Source organism: Aspergillus niger (genome assembly GCF_000002855.4).
Source record: "Aspergillus niger supercontig An16".
NCBI classification, from domain to species: domain Eukaryota; kingdom Fungi; phylum Ascomycota; class Eurotiomycetes; order Eurotiales; family Aspergillaceae; genus Aspergillus; species Aspergillus niger.
The window spans coordinates 221,124-241,985 of NT_166531.1; the positions used below are offsets into that span (position 1 = coordinate 221,124).

General features: G+C 49.0%; 9 protein-coding genes across 9 annotated transcripts; 5 read left to right on the forward strand and 4 right to left on the reverse strand.

Annotated features, from left to right (window-relative positions):
- On the reverse strand, nt 1–2,073 carry An16g01170 (uncharacterized protein; the record flags this gene model as incomplete). Its single annotated transcript, XM_001397393.3, has 8 exons — nt 1–53; nt 119–229; nt 304–804; nt 859–1,013; nt 1,116–1,340; nt 1,398–1,502; nt 1,673–1,873; nt 1,957–2,073. Coding segments are annotated over 8 exons (1,468 nt in total), but the record flags the coding sequence as incomplete, so codon positions are not given.
- Nucleotides 2,074–2,567: 494 nt separating this feature from the next.
- Nucleotides 2,568–3,177, forward strand: An16g01180 (hypothetical protein; the record flags this gene model as incomplete). Its single annotated transcript, XM_059744910.1, has 3 exons — nt 2,568–2,660; nt 2,935–2,998; nt 3,074–3,177. The coding sequence occupies 3 exons, from the start codon at nt 2,568–2,570 to the stop codon at nt 3,175–3,177; spliced, it is 261 nt and encodes an 86-aa protein (XP_059602685.1).
- A 177-nt stretch (nt 3,178–3,354) lies between these two features.
- On the reverse strand, nt 3,355–4,410 carry An16g01190 (uncharacterized protein; the record flags this gene model as incomplete). Its single annotated transcript, XM_059744911.1, has 2 exons — nt 3,355–3,904; nt 4,013–4,410. 2 exons carry the CDS (start codon nt 4,408–4,410, stop codon nt 3,355–3,357), a joined length of 948 nt encoding a protein of 315 aa, XP_059602686.1.
- Nucleotides 4,411–5,485: 1,075 nt separating this feature from the next.
- Nucleotides 5,486–7,405, forward strand: An16g01200 (uncharacterized protein; the record flags this gene model as incomplete). Its single annotated transcript, XM_059744912.1, has 6 exons — nt 5,486–5,593; nt 5,639–5,709; nt 5,933–6,393; nt 6,449–6,472; nt 6,531–6,856; nt 6,917–7,405. 6 exons carry the CDS (start codon nt 5,486–5,488, stop codon nt 7,403–7,405), a joined length of 1,479 nt encoding a protein of 492 aa, XP_059602687.1.
- Nucleotides 7,406–7,680: 275 nt separating this feature from the next.
- An16g01210 (uncharacterized protein) lies at nt 7,681–8,811 on the reverse strand (the record flags this gene model as incomplete). The annotated part of the gene is made up of 4 exons (XM_001397397.3): nt 7,681–8,089; nt 8,142–8,259; nt 8,317–8,689; nt 8,737–8,811. The coding sequence occupies 4 exons, from the start codon at nt 8,809–8,811 to the stop codon at nt 7,681–7,683; spliced, it is 975 nt and encodes a 324-aa protein (XP_001397434.3).
- Nucleotides 8,812–9,424: 613 nt separating this feature from the next.
- An16g01220 (uncharacterized protein) lies at nt 9,425–13,016 on the reverse strand (the record flags this gene model as incomplete). Its single annotated transcript, XM_059744913.1, has 5 exons — nt 9,425–9,514; nt 9,786–9,905; nt 10,207–11,448; nt 11,518–12,384; nt 12,456–13,016. The coding sequence occupies 5 exons, from the start codon at nt 13,014–13,016 to the stop codon at nt 9,425–9,427; spliced, it is 2,880 nt and encodes a 959-aa protein (XP_059602688.1).
- A 247-nt stretch (nt 13,017–13,263) lies between these two features.
- On the forward strand, nt 13,264–15,825 carry An16g01230 (uncharacterized protein; the record flags this gene model as incomplete). Its single annotated transcript, XM_059744914.1, has 4 exons — nt 13,264–13,946; nt 14,001–14,336; nt 14,392–15,431; nt 15,533–15,825. 4 exons carry the CDS (start codon nt 13,264–13,266, stop codon nt 15,823–15,825), a joined length of 2,352 nt encoding a protein of 783 aa, XP_059602689.1.
- A 1,100-nt stretch (nt 15,826–16,925) lies between these two features.
- On the forward strand, nt 16,926–18,145 carry An16g01240 (uncharacterized protein; the record flags this gene model as incomplete). Its single annotated transcript, XM_059744916.1, has 3 exons — nt 16,926–17,042; nt 17,108–17,196; nt 17,275–18,145. 3 exons carry the CDS (start codon nt 16,926–16,928, stop codon nt 18,143–18,145), a joined length of 1,077 nt encoding a protein of 358 aa, XP_059602690.1.
- Nucleotides 18,146–19,193: 1,048 nt separating this feature from the next.
- On the forward strand, nt 19,194–20,645 carry An16g01250 (uncharacterized protein; the record flags this gene model as incomplete). Its single annotated transcript, XM_001397401.1, has 4 exons — nt 19,194–19,364; nt 19,441–19,570; nt 19,664–19,790; nt 19,865–20,645. The coding sequence occupies 4 exons, from the start codon at nt 19,194–19,196 to the stop codon at nt 20,643–20,645; spliced, it is 1,209 nt and encodes a 402-aa protein (XP_001397438.1).
- Nucleotides 20,646–20,862: the final 217 nt, after the last annotated feature.

Below are 20,862 nucleotides of genomic sequence, written 5' to 3' on the forward strand. Positions count from 1 at the left end.
TATATCTTCTTCTTCTTCTTCTAGCTGCTAGTGACTCGGCAAGAGTACCCTGGCTGTGCTACATTCGAAGATAAAGCAACAATCAAATTAACCAATAAGTCATATATGGAGCACCCACCTGTGACTAAAGAGTAGATTATACGGTATGCGAACGTAATTACACAAACACGAACGCCATTCGGGGTAGAGTATACGACGAGGTAGGCCCATGGATCGATCAGCAGAGATTCTACCACAGATCAACCGTCATTGTCTATAAACTGTACATGAAACATAGGAAATCACTACAAAGAATGTTCACACCTAGCCACATTCCTCTCCGACTGCTCGGTCTCATCCCCAACAGATCCATCCTTCGGATCAACGTACTCGCACCTCACGCTCCACTGATCTGTTCTTTGAATCACCAACGTAGAGTCCCTCCTACCCAATGGCTGACCCGGAGATGTAACAGCAAACGCGGCAGCAGAAGTGCCCAAGCCCTCGATCTCATCCTCCAAATACCGTGACCTAGTGGCTGATTCTTTAACACCCTTGGTCATACTCGTCAACGCATAGGTGTTGCCATATGAGTTGCTATTGCTGCCTCCGCCTATGCGCTTATGTAAGGATACATTCAGCATGCCGCTGTCAAAGGCGTCCAGAAACGGCTTCAGGCATGGAATGCAGGCTGTCATGATGCTGACGCAGAGGACGCATTCTGTTGTAATGGTTGTTGCGAACGCAGCGTCGTTCATGTCCGTGGAGGGATAGGGCTTGGAGTAGCGCATAAAGATGAGGCGGATGATGGTGGTTATAACAACGCTGGCCAATCTCATGTTAGTCGAATGTCTATTATGAAGCCCAAATTGGACCTACAAGATGCGGATGAAGAATGCAACCACAACGGTGACTTTCTTCCCGAAGATGACTTGGACTGGCTTCACGATGTAGATGGGTAGGATGCAGATGACCAGTTCCGTTATTATGTCGATAGGGGAGATGCCGGCCCAGAAGGCGAACTGCGTCAGTATCTGTCAGTGTTGTTGTAGAGAACTGGAAGTATATGAATCTCTCGAATGCATAAGACTGTATGTGAAATTTGGGGTGATGGGGAGAAGGATCTGCTAACTCACAATATCTATGCAATGACCATTACTAGCATCCCAAGGTTCAGGTACTCCACATTGGAATGCAAGAGTGAAAAACACCGGCACAGTCCAGATACCGACCAGAACAGAAGTCCAGAATAAGATTTTCTTATGCCACCTATTCACAGCCAATCTGTTCAGAAGCAGCAGTACTGAGATCTTCGCCAAGTTAAGAGCAAGAACGTATAGAATGTTCGACGAGTAGAGAACCTGATTGACATCGTGATATCAGTAAGCCTGTGCCATCAACCACTGGCTGAGACTCACCTTCTCTAGTATTTGGACTTCCGTGTCATTAAGACTCAATTTTCGTTTGCCCAACCCGTGCTCCGTTCCAACAAGAATGACAGCACATTGTGCAACAGCGAAGATCTGCTGTCTTGAAAGATCCGCATTAATGAATCAATACACCTATTGTCTTAGAACGCTGGAGCGGCAAACATACCAGTGCAAGCGATATTGTTCCATCATCCCACTCCAGGTGAGCGGAGCATATGAAGACGGAAGGCGAGTCGTATCAGAACAGCAAGTATCATTATTACCATCAAGTAGATAGTGGCAATGGCTATTTCGTCGACATGCTCCGGCGCATGTTGCGTCGCCGGGTAGATTGCGCGTATCCCAATCTCTCGGAGGTTAAGAGCATAATGAATGTGCGGGAGCCGTCGAAAAAGTTCCATTGCTGAGACAGGAGCGCGCGCGGAGGCATGAAAACCCAGAAGTGGGTATGGCAGTGGCGTAAACTACCAATGTGTGAACATAGGGTGTACGACGTCCTGTGCCGGTAGGTATGGAAGGCCATGTACACTGACACCATATGACTCACAAGCAGAGCTACTCTGTAAATTATCGCCCAGCACCGGCTGAAAGATCCCCTATTCGAAGCATTGATCAGTTGGGCGGTATAGTCCCGAGCAAAGGGCCCGCCGTCATAATAATCCATTCTTTGTGGGAGTGCACACAGGAGCTGGGAAAGATAATTCTCCGAGCGAGTAAGCTACACTATCGTCCGCTCTAGGGGAATACCCTTGTGAGATGCAATTTATAATCCCTGCTTAGCTTGAGTCTAAAGTTAGTCCGTGGTACATGACGCACCGTCGTGTAGGTAGCTGAGTGAGCATATTTCCGAAAAAATTACGGTCTCCTATCTGGGATTACCAAAGCTGACAGATTAGACCAGTATACCGCAGGAAATAATGAGCGGCGCCTGACCTCTGCTCTGAGATGCTATTTGGCTTCTATTGGGGAAGGACGGCCAGGTAATGCCGATTATCTGGAGTGCACCGACTTTTTAGCGCGTGGGAGAGGACGAAGTTTGTAGGAGGTGGTTTCTGATAAAATCTAATACACGTGACGGTAAATGGAAGAATTATCCAAGGGAAGGAGAACTTAGACCCTTGCATTTCACATGTGACCTTAATGTTTGTTGAATACACAATGACCGTTTGCCAGCCGAAGTCCTCATCCCCACCACATAGTACCGGTGCGCATGGAAGGCCTCACCCGGGAGCGGAGACCATCCCAAAAGAGGTTCAGGAATAGGTTATACCCAATTTGAAAGGCACTACCTTTTCGAAAGCAGCAATTAGAATAACCCAAGTATGCGGAAGGGACAATTGTCTGGACGACGGCTATGAGGGAAACACGAATGAAGGGCTTGGCGTCTCGGTCTTTCTCGGTCTTTTTCTTATTATTTAATCTCGCACTGATCCTGATTTGAGTCCCATCATTCCAATTCATGTTCCCCGGATAATGTATATGGTTTACGCGAAACCTACTGGCGTGTTTTGCGTGAGATGAGAAGGTGGCGCCAATGGAAGTGGAGCGGAAGAGCCAGCCGTTCGCCCACTCCGAAAGACATTACTATAGTAATTAGAGCGAAGCTAAGAAATAGCTAAGCAACTGAGCTTAGCATCCTGATCCTAATACTCTCAGTCGGACAGGGTTCATCCCGCGCCACGTCAGCGGGTTTGAGGGATTCCCATCACTGGCCAGTTCCGCGACGGGCGCAGCAACCGGTCCGTACCCTAAAGCGCGTGCTAAATGAACGGTGGCGCTACTTTATCAAGATTAAATTAGGCCCGCTATCAACAAGGGAAGTGGCCAATAAAAGGAACTAGATTGTTCAGGTCCTATTCCATTAAATAAATGCCTATCAGTGCACTCATTTCCCCTCCCACGGCCTCCGTCCGGAAATCCTTTATCCCGGCTGAATCGTCCATCCTTAGAGGATTTCCGAGATTGTATGGCGAATGGTCTCTCGGTCGGCGGCAGAAATGTGGATATTGAACACCCTTTCAAGCGCTAATACCCGCTGCTCGTCGGAGGTAAATTTCTCTAGCACCTTGGATGTCGCTTCCCGGCGCTCTTTGAGGGTGTCGTTAAACAAAGTCAGGTCTCCCACTATTTTGTCACCATCCTCGTCGAGTAACATCCTCACACAGACGACATGGAAAGTAAACCAGCTTTCCCGGCTAGTACTCATGTAGTAGTTAATGATCGTGAAATCCTCGGGGAGGAACTCCATCTCCGTAAAGCAGTAAGCGGGAATCCATTGACTGTCCCCGTTGCGGATTTCGTACTGCCACAGAGATTGGCCTCGGCTAGTGTGTTGGACGATAGGTCCGTAGACCAGCCTCCCCGACTGTTCGCCAACATTGTGGAACTCATAATTCTGGACCAGTGGGAGGGGCTGATGTGGCCCATTGGAGCCAAATCCAACGTCTACCAGGTACTTTTGCTCATCAATGGTCACGATATTAACCATATGATTCCTACGATAGAGCTAGTCAGCAAGCGCCTATGGCTAGATTAAACTATTAGCGATTTAGGAAACCTACCATCCATCGTACTTAGGCCCTCTCCAATTCTTCGAAGTGGACATGGGCTGCGCCGCTTCGTTAACTCGCCCCCCTACGGCAGTCACCTCGTATCCCAGGCTTCTCAAGACAGTGCCAAACAAGACACTGTTCTCCATGCAGTAGCCCCCACGACGAGAGTTGGAATCAACAATCTTCTCAAAAAGTTTGTGAGGGTCGATTGAGATACTGCGATGAACAGCATAGTGGAGATTCAGGTTTTCGAAAGGCACAGCTGCTAGTTGGTATCGTTGCAGCGCCTTCAGCAAAGCCAACGCAGACTGGGCGTTGAGTTCCGCTTCATCCTGCATGAGAAGAAGAGCTTCTCGATACTTGTCGGGGAGTCCTATCCGGTCGAAGTAGCGTCCCAGTTGTTCCAGGGAATATGTGGGACGCGCTGCCCAATCAATTTTGCTGCCCATTTCGGCTCACTAGAAGCTGCAAATATGGGCTGAGTGGCTCGAATAAATCTCAAGTAACAACAGGTACTTGGATTCCGATCGAATTCAAAGACGCCAAATTTAATTCAGGAGAAGTATCGTGAGGTTTTGGGACAGTAAGCTAAATAAACACGGCTTCTTCTGGTGGTTGACTTCTTTGAGTCGTGTGTGTTAACAGCGGGGTTTGCCGTCCGGTGTGTCCACACAGCAGCGCGGGGGATGGGCAGTTGAGAAGCCAAGCAGGCATTGAGAACATCTAGTTTGCTTTTTAGGGGATAGGGCGAGGCTAATGGGGAGCGTTTACCGGCTGGAGCGATAACGCCAGCGATTAGTTGCATACACTACGAACTAGTGCTGACATGACAATGGCCGATTGATCGCATCAGCGTTAGTTCTCGGTCGTGAAGTCTCAGCTTGACCTCTGCGAATCAACGACATTTTCTTTGATTCTGGGTAGGGTTATTATCTGACCATCTCATGTATATCCCAAAGCTTGTCTGAGGCCTCTGTGGCCGCCTTCACTTCAACCCTTGTCTGACCACTAGGCATTCGCGCAAACGTCTAGGCGAGGAGCTTGCAGTAGCACAAACAAAGCTGCAGATGAGACTAAGTCTAGAGGTCTTCCATGGGCGCATCTAAGGCTTGATAAATGCAATGTCTAGAACCCCGAAACTAATATGCAGCCAACGCCGGCTCTTTGACGGACTGATAGACGGCCTAATATCCTACGGCCACTTATCATACCAGCTCCGAGGCTGGCTTCAGGGGGGTACATATGTTAATTTATTTCGGAAGGTCGAATGTGGACGATTTGATTGAGCATGGAAGACGACCTTCCTGTTCAAGCAATCCCCGTGTGAATATTTCAGGGATAGACCTTATTATCGTGCAACAAGCCACCAACCCCTGCTAGTATCTGTCGGTCGCTCGGGTCTTAACAGCTTTCCTCATATTTGTTCACTAATTATTTTTTTCTTTTTCTCCTCTCTCCCCGCATAACCTTTCTTTTTTCCTTGCCTGGTTGACTTCGCTATTGAACGTCCAGTCAAGCAGCAAAATGTCTTTCAAACATGGAGAGATGGCAATCCAGGAGCTGGGCTCCCGGCAATACAAGGATCGTGATGATGAAGACATGGCAAAGTTTGGCAGGAAGCAGCGTTTCGAGGTGAGCACTCAATTTATGTCTGTGTCTCGTAACTAATGGAGGCAGAGAAATTTTGGCTTCCTGTCCATGCTGGGCTTCACAACCACGATGATGTGTACTTGGGAGGCGGTTCTCACGTGGGTGTCAACATTTCCATGATCGATGTCACCGGGCTGACTAGTATACAGCGCCAATCCGGCAGCCATGGTTGACGGAGGACCAGCGACCCTCGTCTACGGGTTCATCTTCTGCTGGATTGGAGCTTTGTTAACAGCAGCCTCTCTCGCCGAAATGGCCTCGATGTACAGAGCCCCCTATACCACGGTCGAATTACACAACACTAAGTCAATTGTTATGCAGGGCTCCAACGTCAGCCGGTCAATACCACTGGGTATCCATACTCGCCCCTAAAGGCCAAGCTGTCTTCCTCAGCTGGGTAACCGGATGGTTGGACATGATCGGATGGTGGGCCAACACTGCATCGGGAGTGTATTTCGCCGCCACCGTCCTGCAGGGTCTTCTGGTGCTGAACTATGACGGGTATGACTTTCAACGCTGGCATGGCACACTGCTCATGTTCGCGGCGTTGGTAATCTGCCTTCTAGTCAACTCTTTTGGGGCACGGCTTCTCCCCAAGATCGAAGGGCTGATCCTCATTCTCCATACCGCCGGCTTCCTAGCCATCCTGATCCCTCTGGTCTATCTGGCCCCGCATAAGAACGCCGAATTCGTCTTTGCGAACTTCACCAACACCTCGGGATGGAAGAACTCTGGTCTTACCTGGCTGATTGGGTTGATGGGGACAAATCTTCCTTTTATTGGTACGCTACAAAGTCCTCGTGTTGACGCTGTGGATAGACTAACCTGGTAACCTAGGATACGATGGCCCCTGTCATATGTGTAAGCCATTTACACCCACTTCCCAGCCAAAAATAATCTATATCTAACGAAACAACAGCAGAAGAAGTAGTCAACGCTTCCGTCATAGTCCCCTGGTGCATGATCGCGACTATCATGCTAAACGGCACTCTGGGCTTCGCCATGGTCCTAGCCTTCCTCTTCTGCGTAGGCGACCTGGACGCCGCCCTCGACAGCGCCACCGGATACGACTTCATCGAAGTCTTCTTCAATGCGACAAAATCCCACGCCGGAACATCCGTAATGAGTGCCATCGTGATCGCCCTGACAATTTGCGCCTCGTTTGGATTCCTTGCCTCCTCATCGCGCCTTACCTGGGCATTAGCCAAGGACAAGGGAATTCCATTCGCTGATTTCCTGTCGCACGTACGAAGAGATCGCACCCCTCCGCACAAATACCATCAATACTAACATAGACTAAAACAGATAAGCACCAGGACCTCCGGCTCTGCCCTGCCCCTCCGCGCCATCGCTTTCTGCGCCATAATAACAGCCATCACCTGCCTCATCAACATCGGCTCCAGCGCAGCCTTCAACGCCATGATCTCTCTGACAACAGCGGGACTGTTCTCATCATACGAGATTGCCATCGTGCTGATACTCATCAAGAAGCTCAAGAACGAGCCGCTCCAATACGGCCCGTGGAAGATGGGTAGGCTGTGGGGAATCCTGATCAATATTGGGTCGATCTGTTTCTTGACCATTACTATTTTCTTCTCATTCTTTCCCGAGGAGTTGCCTGTTACGCCGACAAATATGAATTGGTCGGTTGTGGTGTTTATGGGCGAATTCCTGCTCGGGTTGGGGTGGTATTTGGTTAGGGGGAGGAAGATCTATCATGGGCCGGTCATGGATGTTCCGGTTGCTGTTGGAGAAGGAGGAGTGGTGGGCGGCGATGGCGGGGATGACGAGTAGTAGTATGCCCTTATAGGTCACTTGTTTGATCGGCGGATGTCGGGGAGAGATATATATAATTAATTTCTGAGTATATAGTGGTTTCATCGTGGTCTGTACGCCGGTCTGCATGTACTAGTAGCGCTCCAAACGAACAAAAGCCGAAGATGTTCTTCGTATCCGAAGGATGTCTAGGTACTTTTCAAAACCTACTAGTATTAATGGCAGTATCTTAACCGTAAAACTATATTAATGTATTATATTGTAGCACTAGGCTATGATCGTTTTTTCTTCTATTATATCCATTTTGGTATAGCCTCTTCTGCAACAGTCACCTCGACCAACTTGCTTATTCCATTATGTCCATACCGCCCCAACTCAACATCGCCCAGCATATGCCGCCTGTCCTCGACATCATCTCCCACTGCTACACGGTAGCTTCGCGAGATGGGATAATCGCCCCAAGTGTTCTGCCTTGTCCTCCTACTATCTGCTTCTCTCCCTGAGCGGGATCGACTGCTGTTAACTAGTAGCCGTACAGAGTCCATCACCAAGGTCCGAATACATGGAATCGATGCCGTAGTGATGACCAAGTAACATTCTAGCAAGGCCCAGATGGTCAGGCGGTTCGTTGCGGCAGATTGATCGTCGATGATGGAGAGGGAGGGAAGGCTTATAATCCGCATGATTGATCCTACCATGGCGCTGGATAAACGGTTAGAGTTGTGCTGGGCTCAACGACAGATATCGTACATACACTAGCCCCAGGCCCATAAGTATGATGAGAATTGTCTTCGTCCGCCGTTTGAGATTCAAACTCCACAAGGTGTATGCAGGAAATATTGCGAGATAAAGGTCGGTTGCTGTATTGATAGCTGTGATTTCCGAGATTAGCGCTATCCAATGGAACATTATTCGGCATATGGACTTACTGCATTGCACGTAGCTATAAGTTATCAGAATTTTTGGATCCCAGCATTTGCTCTTGACGGTAATGTCCCATATAGCGCGAATGTCAGCGCATCGGACCAGGATAGTCACAGGACTGACGTAATTGGCAATGAGCTGAAGCGCGAATATAAGCCACAAGATGTGTCCCATGAGGTATTTGTGTCGGAATATTGGCAGCAAGTATAACACGAAAGCCAGCCTTCCCGTTCCTGTACTGAGAATCGAGACGCATTGGAAAATTGTATAAAGTTTCGCAGTCAAGACGCGGTCCGATCGATCGAGTTCGTAAGCATGTCGTCCGTATCCGTGGGAGATTGCTATAGTGATCAGGACGGAAGACGCAATAGCCAAAGTCTGCCATGGTAAGCTTAGTCGTATAATCTTCCCAAAAGGTTCCATACATAAGCAAGGATCATAATTGCATCGTCCCAAGAAAGGTTGCGAATACGATGCTTCGCAATGAGCCTCAACAGCATGATGATGGTGGCAATTCCAGCTGCTACCCAATTGAGGCCCAGAATGCCAGGGCCAGCATTGTAGGATGCAGAAGCCATGCGTAGTAGCCTAGCCTGTAGGCCTGCTGGCACACCAGGTGCAAGCTTGCATGACGTGAATGAGAATGGCAGCGTGTGAGACGGGGATGGTGTTACCTTTTTATTCGGTAGCAGCCTTTCCCTGCTCGTGGTTGACTGGTTCAGCCGCAAGAACTACCCAACAGCATGGTGCTGCACGAAGCTGGCGGGGGATGGTTTCAGGATGCGTCGATCCACCTTTAAAGTTCCTCTATTCCGAAGCAACTAAAGAACACCAAGGATAGGGGTCATGTGTGATCGGCGAACGCATGGACTTATTTCCACCGACTAGAAATATGATTTGCGTAGGTCGGCCGTTGTCTGCGAACTAAGAGCCATTAATTGCAGTCACAAAGCAACCATAATGGTGATATTCTGCAGCCCTCTCAAATCCACTTCGTACACCCAGACTGAAGGTCATGGAGATGGATGAACCAGTGGGGCGGGGTTGCTCCCGCTGCAGTTTCATGTTTGTTTGGGATTTTGTAGTTCGAGTTAGAGTTCGCCTTAAAAAGATTTAGCCATCAAGAGTCCGACTTTCGGGGCCCAGCACCAGCTTCTGCCTATAACCATGGGACCATAGCGCCGGACCAAGCTCCTCTCCAGTCTAAAAATAACAAAGTATGGCGTTAAGAAGGTGAAAGGCATGTGTTCCGAATGAGCGAAGCCGACACCATGGTTTCAGCTGATCTCCAAAATAAACTTCGGGCAAGTGCCGCCCGTGCAAAATCTGGATTGACCGGCCCTCAGGGTGACCGCACAACCACAACGGATTTACTTTGGTCACTCCAAAGTGGGAACTAATACCAGACATCACGAGAACGTATGAGTTCACTGTCCCAATATCCTGGCAATGACTGTGGCCCAGGTAAGCTCACCGGGGGCGCAAATGCATACCGTCGTTCTCGAATCCCAGGACCCATATACATTGAAAGACTTTTTGCTGGGTTCACCGCCAAAGCTTTAGTGGTGATAACTTGTTTACCGGCCAACAATAGCTGGGGTTGGTAAGAAAAAACAATATAGGAAGAGAAAATGGATTTTAGCCTGGCCATACTGCTGTAGGCTTATCTTACATTGCGCGTATGGCATTCATGCATGTATCTGGTCGCCCAATGGCAATTTATGGGGAAACTGGTTTAGAGTTGAGCGCAAACTCACTGATGCACATACTCCCATTGGACTCTTTCTACAGTTCCCACATAACAACAGGGTATCAAGCAAATTATACACAGAACATGGTCACACATAATTAAGCTGCAAGTCCCGAAGACGCCTCTCCAGATTCTCAAGACCTACAATAACATCCCGATGAAACGCCTCTTGAAGCGCCGGACTCGAAAAATCACTATTGTGACCAAAGTCACAATGCAGGCATTTCCTAATGATCTCCCGAAAACCATTGCTCACGATCTGGTTGCTATGTGTAACTAACCGGTCTGCGGTGAAATATTCCACGAAGTCTCGTGTCCCCCCCTTGACCTGGTCAACGTGTTCTTCGAGAGCTGTGATGGGAACTTGATGTGTGAGTTCGATGAACATAATGCCAAGGCCAAAGAGTACAGGGTTTCGTATGAGTTGGCGGTATACAAATGATTCTGTGTTTGTGCTGTCCACGGAGGCCGAGGCTTGGATTGACGTTGTGATGTATGGTAATGCCTGTCGAGTCTGCTGGAGGAGAGACTCGTGGTCTCCCAAAAAATGCACATCGTTGCTTCGCCATGCCTTTTGGAGCCAGGGGGTAGCGTGGTAGTAGAGGACGGCTGTGGCCAGGTACTTTGCTAGTTGAACGCACTCGTAGGGACCCATGTCTCTGGTAGGCTTTGATGCTGAGCGGGATAACAATTGGGCGAGTGATGAGGCAGATGTGGTGCTGCTGTTTGTTTGAGTATCGATGTAGGCCAAGTGTTTGCATGTTTCATCGTCTCTGAGGAGTCCGATGCAGCCCCCAGAGCCTCCTTGACAGAGAGATCTCTGAACGAGAGTGCAGAGGTTGCGCTGTAAAAAAAGTTTGGGAATTGTGATAGGGGTCTTCTCTTGAGAGGATGCTTGCACAGGCCCTGAGATGGCCTCCAATTGTTGAAATTGTACGCGCTTTATCCTTGGTGGACAAGGTCCTTCTTCGCATACTCTCGAACGCTTTTGTGAAGTAGATGGTGTTGAAAATGTCGAAAACGATGACTGGAAGCTATCATCGCTGGGCTTAATACTTGACTCTACACTAATCCATACTGCCTTTCCTGTAGTCGTGACACTGGGGTCCTGGATTAAGGCTAAGTTGAAGCGCACCTGGGTCAACGTTCCCTTGAGGTCCGGTTTGAGAGACAGATGCACATCATGGACAGAGTGGGCATGGCAAGCTGTCCTAAAGGCATCGTAGAGATTGCAAGCAGCTTGTTGAACAATGCGAAATTGCTGAAATTCGTAGTGCTCTATGACAGTCCTGGTCATTCTCGCTTCATCTGATGATCGGGGTGTTTGTTCTCGAGAGATTTCAGATCGAAGGACCCCAACAATAGAACCTAGGTCTTCCACAGCATTCTGTGAAGAAGATAATGTACCTGATTAGAAAAGAAAAATGAGCCAGGTGTACTGTTAAACATTTCTCACCTTGAGTGGACTTTCAGACTGGACTTTAGCCTTCGTGGTAGCAAGAAGACCGTTCGTGATGATTTCAATTTCTTCCAGCTTCCTCTTAATTTCCGCAGCTAGCTGTAGACAAGTTTCCTTCGATGAACCAAGATGCTCATCGACCGAGACTGAGATGTCCGTTTCCAAATATTCCAAGATATCGGTCATAATCAGGCGCTGATTTTTCAATATTCTTTTGAGATCGGTATCTCGAGGTAAAAATTTTCGATATTTCTTCAGACAGTCAATCGCACTCTTGAAGTTCGATTTAGTTGTGGACAAAACTGCAAGGGTTAGATAAAGGCCAAAGCTCCAAGAGGGAAAAGCAGTGTTACCTTTCAATATATCTGTACTTGTCTCTTCATGATACCTCTGCGAATTGTTTGCCTCGTCACCATTTGATGAGGGAGTTTGCGGTGAATTATTGAAACTGCATAGCTCGGCTACCTGTACTGGTACCTTGTGAATCTCATGTCTCTTATCGAGATGATCTACTGCTGCCCATTGTTCGAGCAGAGACTTCATACACGCTGCTGCTGCCCCAGCGGCGTACTCCTGCCAAGCCTTGTCTTTGTGGCTGTCAGCATAGTCACAGACGCTCTTCACCACAATACAAGGCAAATTATTACAAATGCCTGCGCCCTCCATTTCGAAGGCGATAATAGTATCCCGAGAGGCGATCCTATCTCTATCCACTCCAGACTTCATGACTGTGTCTCCCGAGGCGATCCGCCCGAAGTGGATGCTAATCTGGTTCGGCGATGGACGAAACCGATGAATCAGTTTTGCTGGGTCACATCCTAGAGCCTCGCATGGGGCATCGTGAGCCTTTTTACAATGGTCGTCCTTCTTGCACTCTTGCATCTCGATGTGCCACAATGCTTGTGTTTGTAGGTGGGTGCGAAGAGTCGATCATGTTTAGGGCGGCAATAGCCGTTAGCCCGTCCTTGCAGGGTGCCGAGGTGGAAGTGGGTTCTTTCTTTCAGGGTTCCACGACCCCTTTGGCTTGACAACTTGTGCAAGAACGCTCGAACTTCAAGATTCATAGCGGGGTCCGTGATTCCTTCTTTGCGGCGGAAACAACCGGGTAGTTTCCTACCCAGATCATGGATCACGAGGTCGCTGCCAATAATGATATCGCCAAGAAAAATGCCGTCCTTGGTCCCGTTTGGAACTCCTCCACATATCCCAAGAATGATGGCTAGTCGAATGCCCTGGAAGCTGGATCGAAAACTAGCCGCGACACTTGCTGCATTACCTTTCCCCATGCCAGGCATATACGCCAACACTACATTGTGATTGCCGATTACCCCCGTCCGATACGAATTTTGGTCTCCATCTGCCTTTCCGTATTGGTCTCCATTCCTGTCCCAGAAATGGTCGAAAAGGTTCTCTGCCGCGTCTGCCTCGACCTGTAGTGCACAGATGATTGCGACATCAAAATATCGTCGATGACTGGGTGCCCCAAAGCCGTCCATATTTGAGTGTCGGTTGGGAGCGCCATGCGGCAAATATCGGGTAGGAACAGGAACGACTTATGAGGAGCGAAGACTCCTGCAGGCGCAAGTCAGCCTCATCAGCCCCGCATCAGGTGACCGCGTCCATCTCAGTCTGCTTGGCAGTAAACATTTCGCCTTTCCATGTCACGTCAACCTGGACCTTTGGGCCACGTAAAGGGCTTGATGATCATCCGTTCCTATTGATATAGTCTGTATTCCTACAAACATGGCGGAGGCGTTTGAAGACTCGACCAAGTTAGCAGAGGATTGGCTCACGTACAGGACTGATCAGAGCACTCTTGATCCGAATTTGGGCTTCGTTGAACTATTCTATCAAACCTGCTCGGCTGCTCTGGTCCATCTCTGGAGATCTCATTTCCGATCAACAATTCGAGGGTCCCACAGAAACACATTGAAGAAGGATGTTGCCAACATTGATTTATGGGAAGAAAACTTTCCAATTGGGCACCTTGATACTATTCTGGGACGATCACAGCCCTTGAAGTTAAACGTGATCGAGAACCTGAAGGGCATCGGAAACGTCCTAAGGCCATACTTCGCGATTTATGACTCGAGCACACACGCAGGAAACGGGCGCGATGTCGCCCAAGATCTTGGTCAAGAATTAGTGACTCAGCTAGAAAAAGCTGTCATAATTTTGGACGAAGCTGCATCTGACTCGTCTTCAGATGATGATTCCTCTGACAACTTATCTGAGAGCAGCGAGAGTGAGTATAATCGTTTTGGGCGGCTCCACTGCTATGTCAACTGCTTGATGGAGCTGGTTCCAGTGATCGAGAGGAACATTTCGCGCTTGAAAAAGGAGGAGCAGTCGCAGCACGTGCCACTCCAGAGCGAATTTCGGTTGTCCCAGGATGCGCAGCCTTTTGCCATGCGCATTCGAGATCGGTCGGATCCCTTCCCTACTCAATCTTTACTCTTGTAAGCTGACAGATAGGACAGATTCATATCTGCTTCAACTCTGCTTGTGGAGCGATTAGCAGAAGCCAACCTGGAAAGATCTATTCGCATCAGGGAAAATGAAGTCGACGACGAAGTATTAGATGCTCTGACTCTATTCAAGCCCGATTCTCAGTTCTGTGATTCCGCCATCGGGACATCTCTCGCCCCAACATCACGCTACGCTGCAACTACAGCGTCACATACCTCATTCCTGTCAGTGACTGGAGATGAAGGGAAAGGTCGACCTCGAGTACCCCCTCTACCAGTAGTAGGTGGTACTTTCCGCTGCTACTACTGTGGTGATTATGTATCTATGCCTAACAGAATTTATTGGAAGTAAGTACCTTGGTTCGAATTGCTATCACGAGTGGACGCGCAGCTAAATTATCAGGATGCACGTTTATTCAGATTTGGAGTCATACCTGTGCACACATGAAGATTGCAGAGACTCCTTCAAAACGTTCCGAAGCCGCAAGTCTTGGATGGATCATGAATACATTGCGCACTTCAGTCAGTGTCTATGGCGTTGCTGTACATGCAATTACACAGCCTATGCCGAGAGAGAGTTCATTGATCATTTGGTAAAAGTTCACAGCCTTGACATCGCTGGGAGTCTTTTGAAGACAACAGTGTCAAGGGCTGAGGAGAGAGTTTTGAAGCCCCAATTCAAAGATCATAAGTGCGCACTGTGTTTAGAATCTGGTTGGAAGTCCAAGAAGGAGTATGCAACACATGTAGGAAGGCACTTGGAAGAAGTATCTCTCGCATGTCTTCCAATAGAGGAGGAAGAGGTTAGCGACGTTGACTCAAATGCTGACAGGTGGACCAATGCGACGAACGGAAGTGGGCACGAAGCTGAGATCATCGATGAAACATCGGAAGATGATTACGCTCTAGCCTATCCAAAGTTGGGCCGGGAGATTTTTGGAGTCAGTCATCCTTCGAAACGTACACCATCCAAGGGAAGTAAGTCTCTAAGCCTCGAGAATCTGCCTTCTAGCATCCAACAGTTCCAGTTCAAGTGCAAAGAGCCCGGCTGCAAGGCGCGTTTCAAGAGGCAGGAGCACCTGAGGCGCCACATGAAGAGCCACTCCAAAGAGAAACCTCAAGTTTGCTGGGTGCCCGGCTGCCACCGTGCGTTCCCTCGCAGTGACAGCCTCAACGCCCACTACACCAAAACCCACAGCAAGCGGGGAGGACGAAACCGCTACGTCGCTACCCTAGATGAGAACAGTTCGGACTACAACCCGGAATACCGTGGCCCGCTCACCCCTGACGGCCGCCCTATTTGGGGATCCAAGCTGGAGGACCCCAACCCCGATTGTGGCAACCTGAGTGTCGAGGGACAATTACCAGTTGCTGAGCCAGAAACATATGAGATACCGGTCGGCAAAAATCTTTTGAATACAGCAAAACCCCCTGTATCCCCCGGTGGGGGACCATGATCCGAATCCTATGGGTACTCAATCATACGATAAACCTGACCCATTGACCCTAGGACAGGTTGTTGATAGTAACATCATTTACTATAGTCTACGCTCCTTCCCACGACACGGCCACCCAGAATATTGGACAGGAACATGGCAAGTGTGTTGTCTCTGCCCATGACTCGGAAGGCCTCACCTCTTGCAGGCCGGCAGGGAGATTAACTCAGGCTAGGCTCCGAAAGCCAACCGCTTCCGAGGTAGCAGTGTTTATCGTTACCTTTACTACAGAGGAAATACAAAAGATGTTGGGACACATTTCTCTCCGTCGTCTGGCTAGCCAAGAGCGGTTTATCGTTTTTAGTCTAGCGATTAGTGCTTCGACAAAAGATATATTATGATCTAGAACATCTATAATGAAACAGACAGACAGAAAAAATACTTAGTATAATACTGACTAGATATGTGACCAAGTCTGTTGGTATCATTGTCCCATATCTTTCATTGATCCAAATCAGTAAGTTCCTGCCGCCAGCGGGTAACCTCAACTTATGGCAGACTACCATACCACCATCTGTGTTTGCAAGTTTCACTGATCCCAGACCGGTAACCTCATGTGGAAAGCGGTGCTCGCGTGGAATGTGGCGTGGCAGAGTCACGCCAATCGTTGCCCTGAATCGTCCATTTGAGGTTCAGGTATGCTTGAGCATGATAAGAAGTATTTGGCATATCTGTCTTAAATGACGCCACACCTTATTATGTTGAGGTCGACGAAGGACTCCTTAGTTCACGGGTTCAGGCATGATTCAACATAGGAGGAGAGAATCGCTCTATTAGCATTCCGCAGCACGCGATAATGGTTCCCACCAAGTAGCACCCAACCGTAATATTTCGCTTGGTGCGCTTTCTATCATGGGGACTTGGTAATAAGGTGACTGGAAGTGCGCAAAAGAACCGAACCATTTGTTCTGCATCGGCGAGCAGGATCGACCATGGCATTGGTTGTGGAATCATTGACTCCGGCCTTTCCATGCAGCCCTGCAGCCCGCTGCTGACTGAGCAGACTCATTTCCAGCATTGTTTCGGCATAATTGGCCATAAAAGGTATTCATTGGCATAACTTCCGCCCCCTGCATATTTGCATCACTGAGGAAAGATAAACGAGCATGTAAGGGCCTCTTTCGAGAACACGTGCATCGTCCTATTGGCTAACATCATCACTATATCTTTATGTCCTTTGAGACCCTATGGCTCATCACCGCGGTATGTTGAGGTCGGAGATATTTGGCTACTTTTAGTTGTTCTTCGATCGCTTATACCACATTCCGTACATTCAAAGCTCCCAGAAGGTTTAAGAAAGGAGGCACCCCGTAGCCATGTTGCATAGTGCAAAGGAACTAGGCGCTATCGACGTCAAAGGGTGCTTTAGTTCTTGGTGACCACAAGCCTCGGTCGACTTTAACATTCGCTATAAGCCTTGGGGAAGGTTTTACAACGCAAAATGCATCTCAGGCGCATATTTGTCCTGACAGTCCTCAGCTATGTCACTGCCCTTCCGAGTGACATCAATCTCGGCGTCGCCTTGCGAGGTTGTGATGTCGAGGCTTGCGATATGGAAGTAAGAATATGTCTGGTTGGGCGAACAGAATGCCAGGATGGGGGAGACTAGCTAACAATTCACAGTGCAGAATGGCAGGCAGCATTGGTGGCAACTGCGGGGGCAATCCAGCACTAAATCTTCTGGGGCTTCCTTTGCTTAGCACAAACACCCCGTAGGTGTCCCGGACTGTGTTGGTGGCGTGTGCTAATATTTTACCTGGACATCGCAGTAACTGCACTTGTTCCTGGAGCAATTCATCAAGCGCAGGCCCAGTCACACTTGCTGCTACGGAGACCCTCACCGACGTAGAATCTACCACCACTACGAAGACTACTACCGACAGGGAGTCGGTCACAGCTACAGAGACTACTACCGATATAGAGTCCACCACAGCTACACAGACCGTCACGGATACGCACTTGTTGACGGTTACCAAAAGTATTACCGAAAAGCAGCCTACAACAGCAACACAGACTGCCACTGACACAAAATTCCTCAGAACCACACAAACTATCAACAACACACTCACAGCTACTCAGACTACTACTGATATAGAGTCATTAAGAGTGACGAAGACTAAGAACAATACTATCACAGCCACGCAAACTACAACTGATATAGAGCCTACCACAGCTACACAGACCATCAACAACACGCTCACGGCCACGCAGACAACTACAGATACCGAATCTTACACAGCTATGGAGATTACCACGGCCACTGCATCTTTTACAACCACCCAGACTACCACTGATACAGAATCCATCACGGCTACCCAAAACATTACGGATACGCAAACTATTCATCACACGGAGTCCCTCACAGCTACAAGGACTATTACCGATACAGATTCTGTCACAGCCACGGCTACACCAACTACTGTGACGGACACGCAAACATCCATATCCACAACAACTGCCACCCAAACCGCTACCCCAACTCCAGAAGTCGGGGCCTGCTTCTGCTGTACCGAGCAGGTCCGACTGCCGTACGAACTAAATGGCAACTGTGATAACATTCCAGTCTCTAATTCGACAGACGGCTGCCCCTCGGGCGATGATCCGAAGCGGAACCACTTGCTATGTTGCGACTCGAGTGGATATTGCACCCAGCTATCCTAGACATTAATACTTTACCTTCATTCTTATTTCAAACTACCAATGAGGACTCGATGGTTTCAATGGCATAATTGATGTATTTCTTTCAAGAGAGAGTATCTAGTATTCTTAGATAATGTGCAACAATGATCTAGACGTGCCAGGGATCTGTGATGCGACCATGACGGGCGTAATCCTCCGGGGAGATCTTGGGAGGAACTTCGGTGGGTATGGTCGAAATGCCCACCTGCGTCTGTCTAGGCAATGTTAACTACGTTCAATGCAGAACGCTATAGTCAAAATACCCGAGGATCGTCCATTAGTTCACCACGCGGGGATTAGGGCTTCAGAAAGGAAGGCATGCTAAAAAAACAATTGCGCTGTATTTGCGTTCTGGCGTATGTATCAACGTGTATTAGTAAAGTGGAGAGAGAGGCCTAGCTGTTATTTACACAACTCCCGCATTGGAAGAGCCGCGCCAATGTTGGTTCCGAGGCCTGAACCCTTAACCATGTAAGCCGGACTAACGCAGCTGCCTGTCAGACCCTTTTCTCGCCATGTTGGTGAATCGGTAGTCAACTAGTTAACTAGACAATCTGACTAAGCGGTATGGAGCGACTAACAGATGGCATCATCTGCTCCAAGTCTTATAGTTAGCGAGGGAACCAATGAATCGACCTCCCAATGCTCCCTTGACCAGAGCTATTCGGGTCACATCGTCTTAGTGCTTACCGTCGCAACTCAACAAACAGCGCTGTAGTGAAGATCAAGGACGATGTTAGCCACTAAGCGCATTAATGTCCCATACTAGACGTTGCGACGGTCGATCAACTTCTAGCTTCTTGCCCCTCTCCAGCAAAAGAGCCAGTGGGGGCTAAGAAGTGCCTGATAGTGAATGGCGTCACGAGTAAGCAGGTATTATGGGCGCAATATAAATACGTAGAAAGCAAACCGTCCTCCACATTGACGCCCCGAATTCCTTTCCATCCCTTCCACAGTTGGCCCAGCCAAACTCCCAAAAATTACCACATATAGTTTCCTCTGTCGTGCTCATCATTCCAAACCTTCCATAATGGCTCAGACCATCGCCGACGTAACTGCCACAGTCAAGGCTGCACTTACCAAGCTTTCGCCCACCGACGATATCCCAGATTCAGCACGGTTCGAGCTTCTCGATGTGCTGGATCAATTGCGTGCCGCCATTGAGCCCCCTATCCAGACAGTGCTGAACATCTGCTGGGCGGTAAGGAGCCTAATACCGAGGTGATCGGAAAGATAATGAGATTGGCTGACCCAATGCTCACGGGAGCTTGTTGCAGCACCATCCCCTAGTTGCAATCCGCACTGCTATTGGAATGGGAGTCTTTGATGCATTTGTCGCTTCCGGTGGCGCTGAATTGTCTCTTGACCAGTTGGATGAAAAGACCATAGGCGACAAGGACCTTCTTGGTAAGATGCTCTTCCTTTTAAGCAGCACAATTCACTCAACTATCTTCAATATTCTGCTACCCATGTATTAATCATATTTTGTCCCCGTTGCAGTTAGAATCATGCGCCTCCTCGTCGCTAATCGCCTGTTCACCGAAACTGGTGTTGACAAATACCAACCCCAGCCTTTGGCTTTGGCATTTGCTACAGGAGCTCCGCCGAGTGAGGTCATTAAGAACTTGTACGTGGTCCATTGCCCGAACCCAAGATTGAAAGTGAAACACTGTGTGACTAATTTATCAATCCCCCGGGTAGCCATGTTAACTTCCGTGCCTCCGCATTCACCCATGACTTCCTCGAAGCCCGAGGATACCGTAGCCCAGATGACGCCTACGACACGCCCTTCCAGCTGGCGTACGGGACCAAGCTGCACCACTTCGAGTGGCTCGCACAGGACCCAGCCGAGCAGCACGCTTTCAATACAGTGATGGAGACCAGCAATCGAGCTGTCGAGGGCGCTCAGTGGTATGATTTTTACCCATGGCAAGAGCGGTTGTCACTAGCCACCGGTGACAAGGCGCAGGAAAGTCGCGTACTCCTAGTCGACATTGGTGGCGGCAAGGGTCACGACCTGCAAGCCTTCAAGCAGAAGAAGAGCCCTGCTGGCCGCCTGGTCCTGCAGGACCTCCCCGAGGTTATTCGGGACATTAAGGAGCCTCTTGCCGAGGGTGTTGAGGCGGTGAGCTACAGCATGTTCGACGTGCAGCCTGTGCGTGGAGCCAAGGCGTACTATATGCGGACGGTCCTGCACGACTGGCCGGATAAGCAGGCTCTGCAGGCCCTCCATCGGGTTCGGGAAGCAATGGCTGATGATTCGGTGCTGCTGATCAATGAGAATACGATTCCTGAGACAGGGGCACCCAAGTTCAATGCCAGTGTCGATCTTATTATGATGAACATGTTCTCTTCGCTAGAGCGCACGGATAAGCAGTGGTTGAGCCTTTTGGAGCGTGCCGGATTCGAGGTTGTCAAGGTGTGGCGGTCGGATGATCAAGGAACGGGGTCAAATGCTTTGTTTGAGGCTGTTCGCGTCTAGTGGATGCCGATTTCAGTAGAACGACTGAACGACGCTGAGAAAGATTAGAACTAGAGAAGATTGACACGATCCTTATTGTATCAATCTATATCAGCAATCATGTTTCCGTTTGGGACCACGAAGAGGTCTCTATAGAGATGAATTTACAATGTGCATGCTAATAGTCTGAGTTACATAGATGTAACGAGAATTCTATGACTATCCTGACTGTACCAAG